The sequence below is a fragment of the Diadema antillarum genome, unplaced genomic scaffold (assembly GCF_040938485.1).
Source record: "Diadema antillarum isolate AM-2024a unplaced genomic scaffold, OU_Dant_1.0 seq00001928_RagTag, whole genome shotgun sequence".
NCBI lineage: Eukaryota > Metazoa > Echinodermata > Echinoidea > Diadematoida > Diadematidae > Diadema > Diadema antillarum.
In genome coordinates, this window is record NW_027272591.1 from 441,423 (window position 1) to 460,009 (window position 18,587).

An 18,587-nucleotide genomic window follows, 5' to 3' on the forward strand; every position below is an offset into this window, starting at 1 on the left:
GATATGAAAGGCTATTACTTTCTCTTTCAATTGATACATACAGTAGTTTTCCATAGGGTTCTTTTCATAAGTGTCGGTGACATCACCTTGAATTTGAGACGGCACAGTTTAGTGAACATATGTGAAATAGCCTCTGTCAGCAACAGCCTTTAGACTGCACTACGCAACTGGCGGATATGGGTTAAAGCAAACCACTGGCTGCTAAGTCATGGACCTTGTGATTGACAAACTTGTTCCTGTTGCATAAAAATATGCAATCAAGCATAAGTCAGAAAATCAAACATAACTCAGGTATCAGCCAATCAGAATCGAGCATTCACAGATTTATACTTGACTTGTATTTTAATGAGAATTTGGAAATAAATGAAATGAAATGAAATGATTTTCAGATTTATATTTGATATCACCTTTCATGCAACAGGGCTCTATGATCTTATCCCCTAAGCCACAGCATGTTCACTTGTAGCATATGTCGTGGTAGCTAACTTGATGTAGAGCTATTGTTGCACAACAAGCAATGCATTTTCTTATTAGACTGCATCCATGCAATACTTAATTTTAAGCATCTTGCACCATAAGCACAAAGGTTTAATGCTTTAGGAGATTGTCTTAATCACAAAATAACCATTGCAGGTACAGAGCCATCCCCATGCACCGCAGGCCCATTTCCTTAATTCAGAAAATGCTGCACAAAAAAACATCCTTGTTTGTGCTGTGTATTGAGAAGAGGCAACGATCTGATGCAAAGTGACTGGACAGCTGTTCTGCACACAGAGAAATTGCTCACCAACTCCATACATGTATATCCAGACGGCTGCATGTCCCACACACAGACTTTGATGTTATGTTTCACTCTTGAGCTCTGACATCACATATCAAGATAGTCCGTACATTGCATAGTCTGCAGCAAACTTGACACGCTGCTGCAGACTGTCTGTCCCACACATAACATTTCATGTAGGGCTTCATTTCCCACAAAAGTGCTACAACTTGCCCACGCGCAGTAAACTCTGCATTGCAAAAAATCCCTTGTCAACTGCTGAATACCGCATGTCCCACACATAGCATTTCATTTTGGCTTCACCTCCCATCAAAAAGCACTATGACTTGGCCGTCAGTCTCTGCAGTGCATAGTCTCTGGCTGACGTGACGCAGTGATCGGGGCTGGCCCCCGTCACTCCTCTTCCCCTGGCAAAAGTCTCGGAGCCAAACCCTTTCCCACTGATGGACGGCAGCACATGATCCAGCCACTCATTGGCCTGCAGACCAGTATGCACCAAGCACTGCAGAAGATACACAGATCAAAAGCAAAGTCTAAATAAAAATCATTGCAAATATACACTCTAACATCATGATTTCTACAAGTAGGTACACACATTCTCGTAAAGTGCTTCAATTAGGGATATGGTCAAAACACCTTCAAATGGGGATACATTTTTGAACAATCCTAGAATCATCCCCCCCCCCCCTAAAAAAAAAAAAATAAATAAATGAATAAAAATGGAAATCATACTCTCAATTGAGTGAGCTTTTTTTCACATACATTCAAATGAACATTTGAAGCGCACCATCATGGCATAAGAAATTAGCACATTTTGGACATCTCATTACACGCTCTACAGCAAGAATCAAACTTATGCCTGGTAAGAATTACATTTATTCCGCAGATCATTAAATACATTGAAAGTTCCTTTCATTTCTAACAGAGCTTGAGAGTTGAGAGACCAAACCTCATCAAATCAATGAAAATCTTTAACAATTTTACCCTCATTAAGAGCTTAATAGGTTATACATGTATGATTACTTCACTTAAGACTATAATTAATCTTTTGACTTATTTTTTGGCAGGCCTAATGGCACATATGGCAGACTCTAAATGATATGCAATATTAAAATAGCACAACAATCGATTCTCATGATCTAATGAAGTCGCTGAGACTTTGCTACAGCAGTAGCAGCATCAAAACCATGACAATTATTATCAAAATGCCATTTTCCACTGGAATTGTAAATCAAGCTCTCTACACACTAGACTGAGAAAATTGAGGAGAAGAACACGAAGGCAGAAGAAAAAGAAGAAGGAAGAGGACTGGATAAAGAAGAAAAATGGGACGAAGAAGAAAAAAGGAGAGGAAATAGAAAATGAAGAACAAAACAAGAAGGAAAAGCACCTCAACAAGATGAATGAAGTAAACAGAAAAGTAGAAGAGAGAAGATTTAGGAAGACGAAGACAAAAAAGAAAGACAGAAACAAACAAGCAAATACTGTATATGGCAAATATTTTGCGAGGTTTTTATTTTCGCGAATTTCGCGAGTCGGGTGTTATTTGTGAAATTAAAAACACGCGAAAATATTGACTCTGATCCTGATGTGGATGTGACGTACGCATGCACATTTCTCTGTTCAGTACAGGACTCCACGATGGCGAATTTAACCACTCGCGAAATCGCCAGGAATTCCTGATTCACGAAAATTTAGACGCCCGAAATATATGGCGTATACAGTAAACAAACAATCCTAGAATCTCCTCCTGCCCTACCTCAGGTACATAGCACACACAGAAGACTTTGTCTTTCTCTGAGCTGAGGAGTAGAAGAGGCGTATCAGGAAGCTCAGCCAGTAAGGCCTGCTGAACCTTTAGGAGCACCTGGAAATCAAACACAACATGAAAAATCAAAGCTACAGCTTGTTTCCCCATGCAGACCTCCCAACCTTTCTGACTGAAAAATAGGGATGATTTGGCTCAAAAGTAGGAAAGAAAGAGCAGTGCCCATAGGAGTGTGAGATGAATTTATCACGAAAAATAGGAAAATCCTACTGACACAAGAGCCTGGAATGGTCAACATTCAGATTCTTTCCTCCAAATTCAGAATGATTGGGAGGTCTGCCCATGGCATTGCGTTATCAGTCTACATTGAAACACATAGGAAAGTCATTAGCATAAAGAGATTGCACATAAATCACATTTATTGCCAGTGTGATATAATCCAACTTCTGTAACATTTTCTTCACCTAATCTATTACAACCTAACTTTGCTTTATCTCATATGATTCCATTTGATTTCATCTAATATCATTTCATTTCACATCAGAGTCAAAGCATTCTAGTGCAAAATGCATTAAACATTTCCAAAATGACAATTATCAAACACATTTTATTATCTATTTATAAAACACACATTATCACGTCTACAGCTGAAAAGAAAATATGGTCAAAATACCTTTGACAATCTTACAAATCACATACTGTAAACGATGATATTTTTGTGCAATTTATTATTTGCACTGGGCGGCTCAAAAACACATTCGCAGGTTCTTGAATTTGCGCTGTGCAATTTTCAACTCAATCAAAACGTGTAGATAATATTGTGAAGATATTTTCTTGGGTTTTAGAATATGCGCTAGCCAAAATATATGCAAAAACTAATGTATCACAAAAATTTCTGCGTTTACAGTAGTTGTGTAAATATGCTTCCCACATGTACACTGTAGTCAATGAAACATGTGAAGCAACAGGGAAATGGACTCCTTGAAAACATTGCAAAAAGGAGGAGAATGTGGAATAATATCACAGCGAACACAGAAGGAGAATAAATGGTACTCCACAGTAGATGAGAGAAGACTCAACCTATACGTACTGTGTTGTCTATGCCATCACCGGCGTACTCTACAAGGCATTTCTGGTTGGCTGATTCCTTGGTATTGAACTGACTGTGCAATCTATCAGCCACCTGTGTACAGAAGAACAGAGTAGAAGTCAGTATGTGGTTGGTACAATACCGTCTTATTTCCCCAGGTTAGCCTGTAATGTAAAATGAGGCATGTTCGAGTGCATTTTAATTTCGCAAATTTCGCGGGAGCCAAGATTCGCAAAATTAAAATGCACATGAAAGTTCTTGTCTACACCATATGCACTGAATGTTGGAGGCAACTCGTGAAAATTTCATGCCACCAAAAGGCCGTCGCCTCCAATTCGCAAAAATGTCATGCCACAAAAATATTGTGTTTTACAGTATTCGGTTTTAAAACACAGTGCTGAGAAGTTCCTGATGTAGGTGATTACACACTTGCTTCTAACAAGCAAATCACGGTGGCAAACTTTAGCAATGACCTATATTAACCTTTGACCTTTACTTGTGAGTTTGGACTGCAACTTCAACGATGAGTTTCCTAAGTCCATCTCTGACACAAAGCTGGTCACAACTAGATGAAAAGTTGGACCATTACAAATCTCCAGAAAACTGTGTAGGAAAATTGTAGCATTTGTTATATAAACAACAAAATATGGACAGACAAAGGAATTGAACGAATGAAGGCAAAAAAGGACATAAATTTGAGTTAAATGTGCAAAAGACACTTCTTGGCAAAATGATTAATTACACGTACCATATGGGCTCTATCTACAAAATGTCACTCGCAATTGAACATAGAAGTCTCCAGGCGGTATTTCCTGAAGCGTTTTGTCAGATATTTTTTTTTCTGACAAACATCTATAAGCTACTGAAATCCTTGCATCTGATGAATGGCTGAGAGCAAATTCGTCAGAAAAATATGTGATGAAAAGTTTGAAGAAATGCCCCTCAGAAGGTGGAGCAATTACAGAGTAATCAATGCACAGAGTGTTTTCACTCGTCATGTCTGCTGAAATTAAAGGACAAGTTCACCTTCATAGACATGTGGGTTGAGTGAATGCAGCAATATTAGTAGAACACATCAGTGAGAGTTTGAGCAAAATCGGACAATCTGTTCAAAAGTTATGAATTTTTGAAGTTTCTACTCAGTCACGGCTGGATGAAAAGACTACTAAAGCTTGTGATGTCACATGAGTACAATGGTATAAAGAAAGAATAAAGAAAATTCAACATATTTTCATTTTTCTCGCATAACAAAAGAACACTCGACTTCTCTCTTTCAGAAGGCAGGGGGAATAATATTACCCTTAACATATGTCAGTAGCAAGTCGAAGAAATGTGTACTTTATTCAAAAAGTAAAGTTTTGTGAAATTCTCTTTTTATTTTCCTTATATAGTTGTACGCATGTGACATCATACACTGTAGTAGTCTTCTCTTCCAGCAGTGACTGCGCAGATACTTATAATATTCGTAACTTTTAAACGGACTGTCCAATTTTCCTCAAACTTTCACTGATGTGTTCTACTAATATTGCTGCATTCTCTCACTCCTTATGTATATGAAGGTGGACTTGTCCTTTAATAGTGATTATGACAGCTGTGTGTCCAGTCATTACGGCCACTGACCTCTTTGGCCAGAACTTTCTTCCCCAGCTTGGAGGCCTTCTTCAGCGAAGCCTGCAGCACCTCTACTCTTCTCAGCATCTCCCTCTTTTTCCAGACGTCGAAGCGGGCACCCTCCAGCTCGCCGACGAAGTTGTCGACGGACTGCGCAAGCTGCTCCTTCGTCAGAAGGCTTTCGGGAGTTGACACGACCTGGACCTAAGTGTGGACGACAGGCAGAAGATTGGGTGTCCCATTGCCATAGTAAGAAGCATGACAGTGCATGAAGGAACAGTATGTTATGTTTTATATTTAAGGTTTTTAAAATTTTACAGCAAAGCATTGTGGGAAAAGTTACCTCATTCTTACATTACTTTTGTAACTGAACATCTCCCTCCCCTTCTCACCCCCCCACCAAAAAAAAAAAAAAAAAAATGGCAGAAGCAATCAATTTACACGCAACACTCTTCTGAAAAGCCTGTATCTCAACGTATTTGCACTAAAGTGGTGAGGAGACTGGATCCAAGAATACCTGTTTACTGGTTAAATACATTTGGTATCACAGTTCTCTCTATCAAAATATGTTTGACTTGTTACAGAGAGAGTGTACACATATCATCATACAGACTATTCTCACTTTGTGCAAAGGAATAAAAATAAGACTTCCATAACACTCTTGACTTACAAGTGTATGCAGGTGAAAATTTATTGCAATGGAAAAGTGGTATGGACACATTTGTTGCATATTTCTGTTATGCATATATCCTACAAATGATGTAGGCATCCCGTCTCTCCAAATGAAGTGCAGCCCCAGGAATATGCCTACATGGTTTTGGCCGCAAAATCTATGACAGCTCAAAATGACACATTGCCGGCTGACAAGAAGCATTGTACAATGGTTTAAATAGAAAGATCTGTGCTATCCAATTGGTCATCTGCTCATCATGTGACATTCGCTATTTTACTATTTAAGAGAGCACCTCGTCTTTCATGTCCTGCAAAATCTTGTACCATTGCACTCATGACTATTCACTCTTGTCCTTATTTTATTCATAAAGACATTACAGAATCAAAACAGTCTCCACATAACTAAAACGCAACAATGAAATGCATTTTCGAGAAAATGTGCAGCATGGGTAGTTTTCTTTTCCCACCTGAGTTTCCAGAAGGCTCAGCTGGTGGTGGTACTTGTTTGCAGCGTAGTCCGCTGACGTCAAGTCGTTGTCCGTCACCACGGTCAGACGCCGGACGCCTTTGCTGACTGCCTTCTCCGAGACGATCACAAGTCTTCGAATGTGACTGGTGTTCTCAACATGCCTGGATTTGCAATATAAGTTAAGAAATCAAAGTATTAGAATTGAGAGAGAGAAAAAAAAAGGCGATGCTACAGCGTATTACTGGAGTAACCTACACCTAAACTATGCTATAACACATAATTTGATTTGGTGCTAGGTGTTCAAAATTTTATTTTCATTTTTCTTTTTTTTTCTCTGCTTAGTTTTGCTCTTTGATTGTGAAGAAAGAGTGACATTAAAGGTACTGTTTACCACTGGGAGCAGTGATTTGAAAAATTATCGAGATATCACATTTGATGGATATGTGTAGGTCAGTTGTATCACTAAACATCCTACCATGTAAAAATTCCTCTTAGAATTGTATCCTCTTTTAATATTTCATAAAAGGTCTCTCATTATCTCACCAAAAAAAAGTTGGAAACCTGAAGCCCCATCTCAACCAAAACTATACCATCCCTTTAATTGTTAATAGTTCAAACAAGTCTCTGGCAAGCCAGAGAAATGATTTGGGGGTGCAGTGTACACAGCATGCGGCCTTGTGAACAAAATATGCAGTTTTACGGACTTTAGTTTAATGGTCTTATCAGCAATTAACCAGTCTACTGGAAAATGAGAACAAATACATCACAATGCAACAAAGGCTGTTCTAGACAGCCATAAAAGCTGCTTGAAACTTGCTAAAATCAGCATAAACCACTTTGCTCATCCTGGATTCAAACTACATTGGCATGGAACACATTATATGGACAGCTCATTTGTAGGCTTTAACCCTAACTAGGCCGGGCTATTTAGGTAGTTGATAGAGCCGGGGGGGCCTCCCAGGCCCCCTCTCCAGATCTCGGCCATCGACGGTGCGATCGCGACGACAGTTGGCACACACATTGCCTATGATGTAATCTAAAATACCATGAAGTTAATTTGTCAAAAAATTATCATTTATGCTAAATTATGCTAATTTATGCATAATGATGCATAAAATCAGTCTATTCGGTATACTGTAAACGTGGAAATTTTCGCGGTACATTAATTTTCGCGGATTTCACGCTACGCTCGGCTAGCGCGAATTCAAAAACGCGCGAATATATCTTCACAATTTTCTACGCACATTTTGAACGGGGTGAATTGTGTGCGCTTCATCGATGATACTGCTACGTAGTACAATGTACAGGCATGTTTACGCTACTAGTACTGTGCGAAGAGACGATACCCTAGATTGCTGTGTACTGTAGCATGCATGTGTGCACCGCACGCATCGATGCTACAGTCCCCCGTGACTACGGTACTAGAGTCACAGCTGTACTACGTATTTGAGTGCTTGTACTCGCAGTCGAGCCGCTCGCTACGTCGCTTGTCGTACGCTGGCATAGCAAGCTATGTAGCAGAGGCTTTGGATGAAAGCAGTGAATGTGTACTACAGTAAAGTAACCTGCTGCGGAGCGCGAATTTAAGAACCCGCGAATACGTTTCGAGCCGCTCAGCGCGAAAAATTAATCGCGCGAAAATATTGACGTTTACAGTATATCACAAAGTAAAGCTCAAAACAGGCACATTTTTTGTGTAAATATTCTTTTTAGTGTCCTTAGCAAATGTAATGAAAAAAAATTGTGATATCAGAAAAAATTCTGAAGTACTGTAAACGTGGAAATTTTCGCGGTACATTAATTTTCGCGGATTTCGCGCTACGTTCGGCTAGCACGAATTCAAAAACGCGCGAATATATCTTCACAATTTTCTATGCACATTTTGAACGGGATGAATTGTGTGCGCTTCATCGATGATACTGCTACGTAGTACAATGTACAGGCCACAGAACTCTGAGTTCTGTGGTACAGGCATGTTTACGCTACTAGTACTGTGCGAAGAGACGATAGATTGCTGTGTGCTGTAGCATGCATGTGTGCACCGCACGCACCGATGCTACAACATTGTACATTCCCCCGTACCGTGACCGTGACTGTAGTACCGTACTACAGTCACAGCTGTACTACGTATTTGAGTGCTTGTACTCGCAGTCGAGCCGCTCGCTACGTCGCTTGTCGTACGCTGGCATAGCAAGCTATGTAGCAGAGGCTTTGGATGAAAGCAGTGAATGTGTACTACAGTAAAGTAACCTGCTGCGGAGCGCGAATTTAAGAACCCGCGAATACGTTTTCGAGCCGCTCAGCGCGAAAAATTAATCGCGCGAAAATATTGACGTTTACAGTATTTCATTGTTTTTTAAATTGCTTATGGGCAATTCCGCGGTTAGTAACGTTACATTTTAGGGACATTCTCATGATTTAGATTAGACTCATTTCTCTATCTGTGGATGTGAAGTCTCATTAATGTCACCAGAGATCATTCCAGTGTAGACCTAGAACTGAGCAAAGAATGAAATCATTTCATGAATTATTTTGGAAGAAAGGTCTGCTTTTAATGCTGGTTAGTAACGTTACAAAAAAAGGACATAAAAAATTGATGAGCATCTTTGAACAAAAAGTTTGCTAAAACTGGTATAGCTTGAAATATATCAACACTTATTTTTCATTTCTAGCTTTAAGGGCAATATCTACCCCAAATATCCTTTCTCATTATAACTTTGTTTGAAAATTAAGTACAAAAATCATGGTTAGTAACGTTACGGTTAGTAACGTTACGGTTTGTCCAGTGATTACAGAATTGTGTGTTAACTCAAATCATTACATATTTCCTCATGAGAATGCAAAGTTAAAGCTAAGAAACAACAGATAAGACATGAAACTCTTATTTCAATCATCAAACTCATGCAGTATAGTACCATTGTACTTGTACATGTTAAAAAAGACTAGAAAAAAAGTTTGCATAAATTACAAACTAAAAAAAAGTACCACTTTTAAAGATTAGGTCAAGTGATATCTACAGTTTCATAACTTTGCCAATCACTGTTCATCATGACTCACAGTAATTCACAAAAGCAGCCTGTTTTATTGAGCAAAACAGTTAATGTGTTCCTTAGCAAGAGTACCTTTAATAAAGGGGAAAGAAATCAAAGAGCAAAAACTACACCGGTATGTAGTATGTACAGTGTATGGCCAATTGTGGTGTGCGTAGTCATTGCACACAGCATAATGCAATGTTTTATATTATTGTGAAAGTAGTTTAAGTCATATGACATTAACTCAAATAATACAGTGTATTAGTTGAATTCATGTTTATTCAAGTCTAGAGACATGTATTTTTTTTCTTTTAGACCAGTTTGAATTTCTAATCTCTGCATTGTTCTGAAAACAAAAGTCTGTTCACTGTACCTGAAGCGTAATTAACCCCGACAAACCATTGTATGATAATTTCAAATTGGGACAGAAAATTTGAAGTGATGGCCTCAATTGTTTTTAACACTACTTTCCACACAAAATGCTCTGCTGGCCCACAGATTCCATCAATTGCCCCTTCTTATGGGAAGTGGTTAAAAAAAAAAAAAAAATCACTCAATGTGCACCTTGTGAGCCTTCTGTAGTGATGCGAATGCTGCAGACCCCCCCCCCTCAACATTTCCCGCCACGATTCCGCAACGCGCAAAGATTTTGCCGCATCGTTTCATGACTTTTTTCATTGAAGTCTCCCGCATATTTTGAGACCAAATTTGCGACGTCCGGGTACACCGTTCTGCAGTTATGTAATGTTTTGCATAAATGCATCTCGACCTGAAAACAGCTCAAATTCATGATATCGTGTGCAAATCCAATGCAAATTGTGTTTTTTTGTTAATTTGATATTAATTAGATTGTTTCAACCTTTGACCAGTGAAATTAATCAATTGTAATGTAGATAAGCTTGAAAAAGTGCCTGCAACAAATTTTGGCAAAAAAAACAATAGAAAAAAAAAGGTAAAAAAACATTAAAATACATAAGAAATTAACAAAACAATAAAAAACAAAAGAAACTGATTTTGATTTTGCTATTTTTTTTTTGCAAGAAAATTGTTTGATGTGTCTTGAGGAACTCTTACACAAAAATTTAGCAATCCTTCAGTCTTTTTTATGGAGTTATAGGTGGAAATATGATTTCATGCGTAAATTTGCATAATTAATTTACAAAAAAAAAAAAAGCCAATATCTTTTTACTGTATGACCACGTAATCTTGTAGTTGACATCTGGCTCTATCATCAGGCAAAATTTTGCCAGACCAGGACCTGTCCATTGGAGTCTTATTCACTTATTTCATGGTTAGTAACGTTACAATACACACAGGCTGTGGTTAGTAACGTTACGTGGTTAGTAACGTTACACATTTTGACTGCTGTTATTTCTAACTTCTATATAATGATTAGTAATACTTATTTTTATATTTCAATTAGTCATTGGACACAGCAGGAAAAATTGAAATATTATCATTCATAGACACTTTATACTCTCTGGAGGTAAATAATTTCACTTTTTGGTTAGTAACGTTACATGACTGTCCGATGGTTGGGGAAATGCACACATGTTTGCATTTCGAAGACATGTAAGTTGATTTTACTTAATCTATCCATGAAAGCACTGCATTGCCTCTATGAATTCAATATTTGTGGCTAGAAAATGGCATTTTACTTGACTAGCTATCTTCTTTGCCATTATGGAGATTTTGCTGATGAAATTCAATCTGAAAGATTACTTGTTCAAAATTGGTGAATTCAATACCTAAAACTATCAAGATACCCTGAAAAATAGTTTTCCTGAATTATCAATGTGTTCTTTCTGAAGTCAAACACAAAAATCAAGGAAAAAAACAAATTGAAATTTTATGGTCATGTCCCTCTAACTGCGGAATTGCCCTTATGTATTTCTTTGTTTTTTCGACTTGATGAATGTTTTTCATTGTTTTTTCGATGAAATTTGTCCGCGACATCGCTCCGAACAAGAAAATATGTTATTCATTGATTTTAATCAATAAAACACCAAAATAATCATGCTTTTATGAAATTTGCCTGTAAGCTCAGTTTGCATTGAAATTGTACACGAATTCACGTTTTTGAGCAATTTTTGGTCTGACACGCATGTACATACACTTGTATTTATGCGTAACTTTGGAACCGCGCGCCCGGGTGTCGCAATTTTGGTGTCAAAAGATGCGGGAGACTTGAAAGAAAAAAGTCATGAAACGTCACGGCGATAGCTTTTTGCGATTGCGATACATCGCGCGGAACGTCGAGGGGGGGGGGGGGCCTTGGAGGCCCCCCCCCCCCCCGGCCTAGTTAGGGTTAAGGGAAACATGGGAATGAGTTTATGAACACCAGTATACTGGCCTTTGATCGGAAGTACATGAGAGGCCAATGTATGCAGAAAACATGATCTGAACAATTGCAGGTGACGTCACATCACTCACGTGCCACCGCAGAGCTCTGCTGAGTTTTCCAACCCCAACGTTCCGTCCCCTTCATCCAAATGTCTGACCTGGGTTCCGACGGAGAGGATGGTCACCGGGTCCGGGTACGTCTCCCCAGCAACGCTTCTGACCCCTGCCAATCCCTGGGCTGTTGCCAAGGGAATGGCTTCTCGATGGACAGGAAGGGCTGCAGCGATTAAGTCGTTGGCGATACTGGAGATTTGCTGAAGCTGCGAATCTGACAAGGAGCCCTAAAAAAAAAGAATAAAATGCCAGCGATTGGACTAAATTCCAGAAGTGGAATTCTTCTCATAATAATGAATGTCATATACAAATCATACTTATTTGATTAAAAGATAGCTAAAAACTCACAAATCAGTGTTTTTCTAACTTTTAATGGAAAACTCTCAAAAGTTTGCTCGTCAGAGTTGAAGTCATTGACTAGAAGCAGGGCCACCAACACTGACCAATCAACACCAGGAAAATTCCACACAGCATCCAGGGAGATATTTGCATAATACAAGCATCTCAATGGGCAAATATAATTCCCAAATCACGAAGATTCTTATATTCATTTATCCAGACATGAGGGTATATTGAAGTGTTCTGGGGGCCTCCTGTACAATCTGGGAGGCTTGGCACTTCTGTAAAAGATGGCACATGCTCATAGTGAATTTAGTGGTAAACTACTTTTAAAATAAAACGTGGCAAAAATAAAATGCACAAATGCACAAAGATACCTGTGATACAAATGAACACACATACATTGCACATACATGTACATGTACATACAAGCTGTATGCACGCATCCATAATTCATGCATTTGATTTCCACTTACACTTGACTGCCAGCTGCGATTCAAGCAATGTTATAACCATACACAAATTGTTGTTATTTTGAGGTATAGATACGCATCCATGGAAATTTACACATCCATCGCAGTTGCCTACCTCGGCGGAGAAGTCGAATCTAAACCTGTCTGGCGCCACCAGCGACCCTTTCTGCTCGGTGTTCCCCACGACGTATCTGAGGGCAAAGTTGAGTAGGTGGGTACCTGTGTGATTCTTCATGAGGGCCTCTCTTCTCTCCTGTTGGAAGAAGATGAAAGAAACCACCACAAAATAACCACATCTTCCATTGCACAGTCATTCAAAGAATATTCTTTCCTTTCTTGTGTTTGTCTAATATTCCTATGCTTATCACAGTGTAACTGTCAACACACTCTCAAAACACTTTTCACTCTAAATCTCCTTTTATTTGAAGGTGTGAAGCATTTACAATTGTACACTTTTGGTTAAATGTGTGTGATCAAACCTTTGATCACAGGCACTGAACATTGAAACATCATCTGTGAACATGTTGAAGTCATACTGTAAAGCTAGATATTTTCGCGGCATTTTCCCCGAATTTTTTCGAATAGGAGCGAATGACCTTTATCATGGAATGAAATTTTCACTAATTGTCACTGGCATTCTATGCATATAGTGCAGGCGAGAACTTTTGCGTGCACTTTAATTTTGAAAATCTTGGCTCTCGTGAAATTTGTGAAATCAAAGTGCATGTGAACATTCCTTGTTTAACAGTAATATTAAAGAAAATGTGCAAAAGGCAGTAGAGAGTAATACTTGAATGAAAAAGCCGTAAGATAGGGCACCTGCACGATACACACAAATACATATACTGTACACAAACACACACATATGCAAGATAACAGTGGAATGTGTATCAAAATCACATCTGATTATGATTTGATAAAAAACTTTGTAATCAAAAAGATCATACCAAAACAAAGCAAAATATGAGAAAGTTTTTTGTCAATGTTAACTTTTTCCAAAGTGTGGAATCCAGTGTTGATTTTGCTTTTGGTTTTAGTTGTTTTTTGTTTTTGTTTGTTTGTTTGGGTTTTTCTTTTTGTAAAAGTGTCTGCATATACATACCCCAAATCAGTTATGGCAAAATATAAACAAATATAAACTTAGATTGCACACAGCTTACAGATTCAAAACACACACATGACCCCAAAATTCTGAAAAAACCCCAAATATACAAATTTTCAGCTTACAAAATTGTACACACCTCATTGATGTAGAGACTGACATGATCTCCTATGGCAAGATTCTCCACTGAGGTTCCGAGATGTAGAACGTAGCCACCATGGGATTGCACATTGGACACAGTGAACACCAGCTCCTGTTAGACATGGGACAAAATATTTGTAGATTACAGTATACATATGACATGCAGGTCCAAGTGCGTCAGTCGGAATTGTGTGTGTATAAGGTAACTATGGAATGCTTAACCCACCAGGCGAAGCCAAGTGGGTTTAGGCTACATTCCATAGTTACCGCATACACACGCATGAAGACATGTGCATCATTTGTGTTATGGGGACAATTTTCTTGCCAGAAATCAATTTCTCAATCATGACGTACGGACAACCCGAAAACATAATGCCTCCAGCACCCTTTGGGTGGAGGTATAAAAAGATCATTTATTTGGACAAAGAATTGATACCACAAACCAAATACAACAGATCCATAGGACTACTGGCATATATGAAAGAACACATCAAGCACTTTATGACATAAAGAAATGTGTGTATTCCATTTACATGCTGAATTTGTTAAAATATAGTTGGTCGGCTGAGTTACCTCATCGTCAGCTGACATGAAGCACCCCTCATCCCACTCTTGACCGCCCTGCTCGGCGTAGAAGGACGTTCGGTCAAGGATGATGCCGCACACCTCCCCACTGCTCACCCTCTCCACGAAACCATCAGCAGTCTTCAGGGCAAGGATGTGGGCGTGGATGTGTGGAAAGACTGTGAGCAGAGAGAGTGAATATTTCTAAAGGCCCGGTCACACTGCCCAAAAGTTGCGTAAACGCATGAATCACGTAAGAAATTTGAGCCTTACGCGATACATGCGCGATTTGCGCATTTCATGAGTTTGTCTGACGTGGAACCTTCGTAGTTGTCCGCCGACGTGCGCTGGATCGGCGCTTTACAGGTTTTGAGCAGTTAAAAACTTGGCTTCGCGTAAAAGTTTACCCACTATTGCGCTGTTTTACGTAATTTTTGCGTAGTTTGCGTAGTTCTTACGCGAACAATGCGCGAAATATATGTGGAATATCAGTGATCATTCGCGAAAATGTTGCCGCTATCGCATTCATGGGCGAATCATGCGCGATTCATACGCAGTTCATTAGTGATAATGCGCAGATTATGCTTGGTTTTCCGTGGACCTCAGTCGTCGCGCACAACCACGAATTCGCCCTGTTTGGGGCCTTTGCGTGCCTATGCGCTGAAAGTGTGTGGTTTGATAGTGATTTTTGCGTGATCTCTCTGTAGTTCTTGTGCAATTCATCGATGATTTTTCATCGTGTAAATCAGCGAAAATTCTCGACGGACAAGCACGCACAACCAAATTTCTTGCGTGATTCATGGGTTTACGCGACTTTTGGGCAGTGTGACCGGGCCTTAAGACAAGAGGGATGTTTCACAAAGATGTACTTATATCTAAGTTTGCCTCAGATTGCTCTCAAGTTACAGATGGCCACCAGTGCCCACATGAAATTGGAAACCATCCTGAATCAGAAATGGTACGAGTGTCCTGGCACAAGGGCATTATAAGCAAGACACCATCCCTAAAACAAGTCCAACTTAATTCAAATTAAGTCTTTGTAAAACAGCCCCAACCCCCCTCCCCAACCCCCAGTAAAGTCAGGCTTTTCCCTAAACACAATCATTGTCTTATCTGCCATGCAAAGGCTTCTCACTACAGGGTGAGTCAGGAAAAATGCTTTAATACACTCACAACATTACCATTTACCTTAAAAAATCAACCATAAACAAAAGGTTATCATACATGTTCTGAAAGACTGTTTTATCTCAAATCATTTGGTATCATTCTTATGTGATACAACTTCATGCAAGGATAAACAGGAGACGTTGATGTAGAGAGTGCAAACATGTAAGTCACACACACACACACATACACACCAGGAACACCCACACTAATATACATACACAACATATACTCTTACAATCACATCACATAACCAGTAAAACATTCTTTCGGAATAAAAGAGGCAATCACTGTTTATTCTCTTTCACTGTCTTGTTTTAAGACATTGCATGACTACATAATGTTTGTGGTTATCTGTTTGAAACCAAATCATCATTATGAAATGAACATCTCTGTACAATTGCACATTTCCCACTTAATATAAAATGGAATTTAAATTCAATCATAATGCCATGAAGAAAGTTTGGCGCACTCCAAACGAAACAATGAGAACAGAGAGATACACAGAGAGAAAGAGAAAGGGGGAGACAATCAGAAAAACATAATGACAGACAGACAGACATAGACACACACACACGCCCACACACACACAGAAGACAAAGACAGGAAGAAAGAAAGTTATCTCGTGACATCTCCACCAGTGGTGTACACAGTGCAACTCACCATATCTGCCATGCTCCTTGTGATGGTAGTTGTACTTGTAGGTGTCATCCGTGGCCCGCACGGACGCCGTCTGCAGGTGACCGAGGTCACTGGTGTCAAGGGATATCTCTCCAGAGACTTGAATATTCTTGACACCACCTCTTGACGTAATCTTCCACCAGAAACACCAACAAAATACGAAATTAAGTACTGTATAATGACAGCAATATGTCATCAAAGAAATTGATGATACAGATAAAGATACATTGTATACATGTATGTATACATGATACAGAAATACAGAAAGATAGAAAAATAATACTGATCCTTCCACCTGGCAAGAAGGATACATCAAAGCTAAACATGCTAGAAAAGTTCAACATTGCTCATTACATGCTAGGTACGGTAATACTGCTTAGAAAGTTGTGAGTTAATAGGGACAGGGGCATGGGGTAAGGGAAATACCTGCAACTATTCTACATGGAAATCTACTGGAAAAGAAACAAGTTGCACTACATATCACTGACTTGCATTGAATGGTAAGTGTTTCATACAATACTGTATACGCCATATATTTAGCGAGTCTAAATTTTCGCGAATCGGGACTTCCCAACGATTTCGCAAGTGGTTAAATTCACGATTGTGGAGTACTGTACTGAACGGAGAAATGTATACGTGTGCATTCATATCGGGATCAGAGTCATTATTTTTGCGTGTCTTTAATTTCGCGAATAGCACCTGAATCGCGAAATTCGCGAAAATAAAAACCTTGTTAAATATTCGGCGTATACAGTAGCACACAGGAAACTTTCGTCTCACCTCCCTAGACTTGAGCCGACATTCCTCAAAGCCGTCCAGGTCGACAGTGAGCCCATGCTCATTGGCAATCAAGGTGGTGAGATCTACTGGAAAGCCATAGGCATCGTACATTCTCCATGCAATGTCACCTGTTAAAAATATTCCACAAATGTGACTGATTACCTCATGTTGGAAAGGAGCTCAAAACGTAGGCATAAAGAAGCCCACATTTCTTTTCCTGGCTACAATTTAAGAAACATACGTATACTACTTGCATTTGAGAAAAAAAAAGTTTGTAATGTATACCAAAATCTTCATCCTAATGACAAATTTGCTTTGAGTATACACAGCAAAATAGATGGAAATATGAGCCAACTATTCCATCGTTGAGCAACAGAAATATATTGAACATTGGTCAATGGTATTATATTCGATTTAATCGTAAGAGCTCATTCTGAATTTCCTAAAACACCATGTGCACAGTATTTGTCATCTAGCTTTGTAAAGAAACAGATAAAAATACAAAAACAAAGAAACCCAGGATATCTTTGCAACTGATCTTGTTCTGAGGAAATCCATCTTTGTTTGTTTGGGTTTTTTTTTTGCATTTTAAAGTCGAATGTGTAAATATCAAGTCTTGATATGCATAAAGCAGAAAGGGAGACACAACATGACAGTCACCTGACCAAATCTTCTACGATGCTAACCTGTGCCATACATTCGTATCAGTAATCTTACGCTTTTTCTACTACTGGTAAACATTTCAGCGATCAGTTAATATCTCTCCTTAAGAGATTTCATTCAAGGCAACTCTCTCATGGAGGTAAATGATCCTTGTAGGCAGAGGAAGGCAGGATATGACTGGAAGAGGTTTGGTCAGAGTGAAAGAAATAGAATGCGCTCTACCTGGCAGAATTTGGCTTGAGTTGAGAGTGGTCAGGGCTTTCTTGAGATACTTCTCGCCCTTCCTGAGAGTTGATAGAAATTGCTGCTCTTCCTTGTCGAGGAGGTCGCTGATATACTGCGGGTTCTCCTCCAACTCGGGATATGTGTTCCCCTGCAAATGATTCATGGATTGAAATCAACTTTATAAAAAAACTGCAAACTGAACAAAAATATTTTTGCAATGCTCACACAGCTGCTGAAGAAGAAATGGCTGGATTTTAAATACCATTGATAATATCAAGTGATTTTAATAGGCCTGTAAATGCACTTGCTATGATAATTTTGTGTGAGTTTTTAACTGTTTAATCTCCCCTAAAAAATTGTAATGCATGTCTGAACCCTCATGGGATGCATTTTAAAGGAAAAATAACAGACATTACATATTTTCTCAATTAAAACATAACCTTCCCATATTCCTAACTCTGAGATTTCCGCTTTGATTACTGTGCTACTATCCACAACTACAGACTTTCAAGAGGGAGCTACGCGAGAAAGGGAAGTGGTTAAACATACCTACGACACACAGGCAGAAATAACCT

General features: G+C 39.0%; 1 protein-coding gene across 1 annotated transcript; it reads right to left on the bottom strand.

Annotated features, from left to right (window-relative positions):
* Positions 1–1,100: 1,100 nt before the first annotated feature.
* On the bottom strand, positions 1,101–18,160 carry LOC139713232 (alanine--tRNA ligase, cytoplasmic-like; the record flags this gene model as incomplete). Its single annotated transcript, XM_071624978.1, has 12 exons — positions 1,101–1,283; positions 2,541–2,648; positions 3,640–3,732; positions 5,260–5,454; positions 6,390–6,552; positions 11,857–12,107; positions 12,808–12,945; positions 13,934–14,047; positions 14,509–14,678; positions 16,327–16,477; positions 17,125–17,252; positions 18,010–18,160. Coding segments are annotated over 12 exons (1,845 nt in total), but the record flags the coding sequence as incomplete, so codon positions are not given.
* Positions 18,161–18,587: the final 427 nt, after the last annotated feature.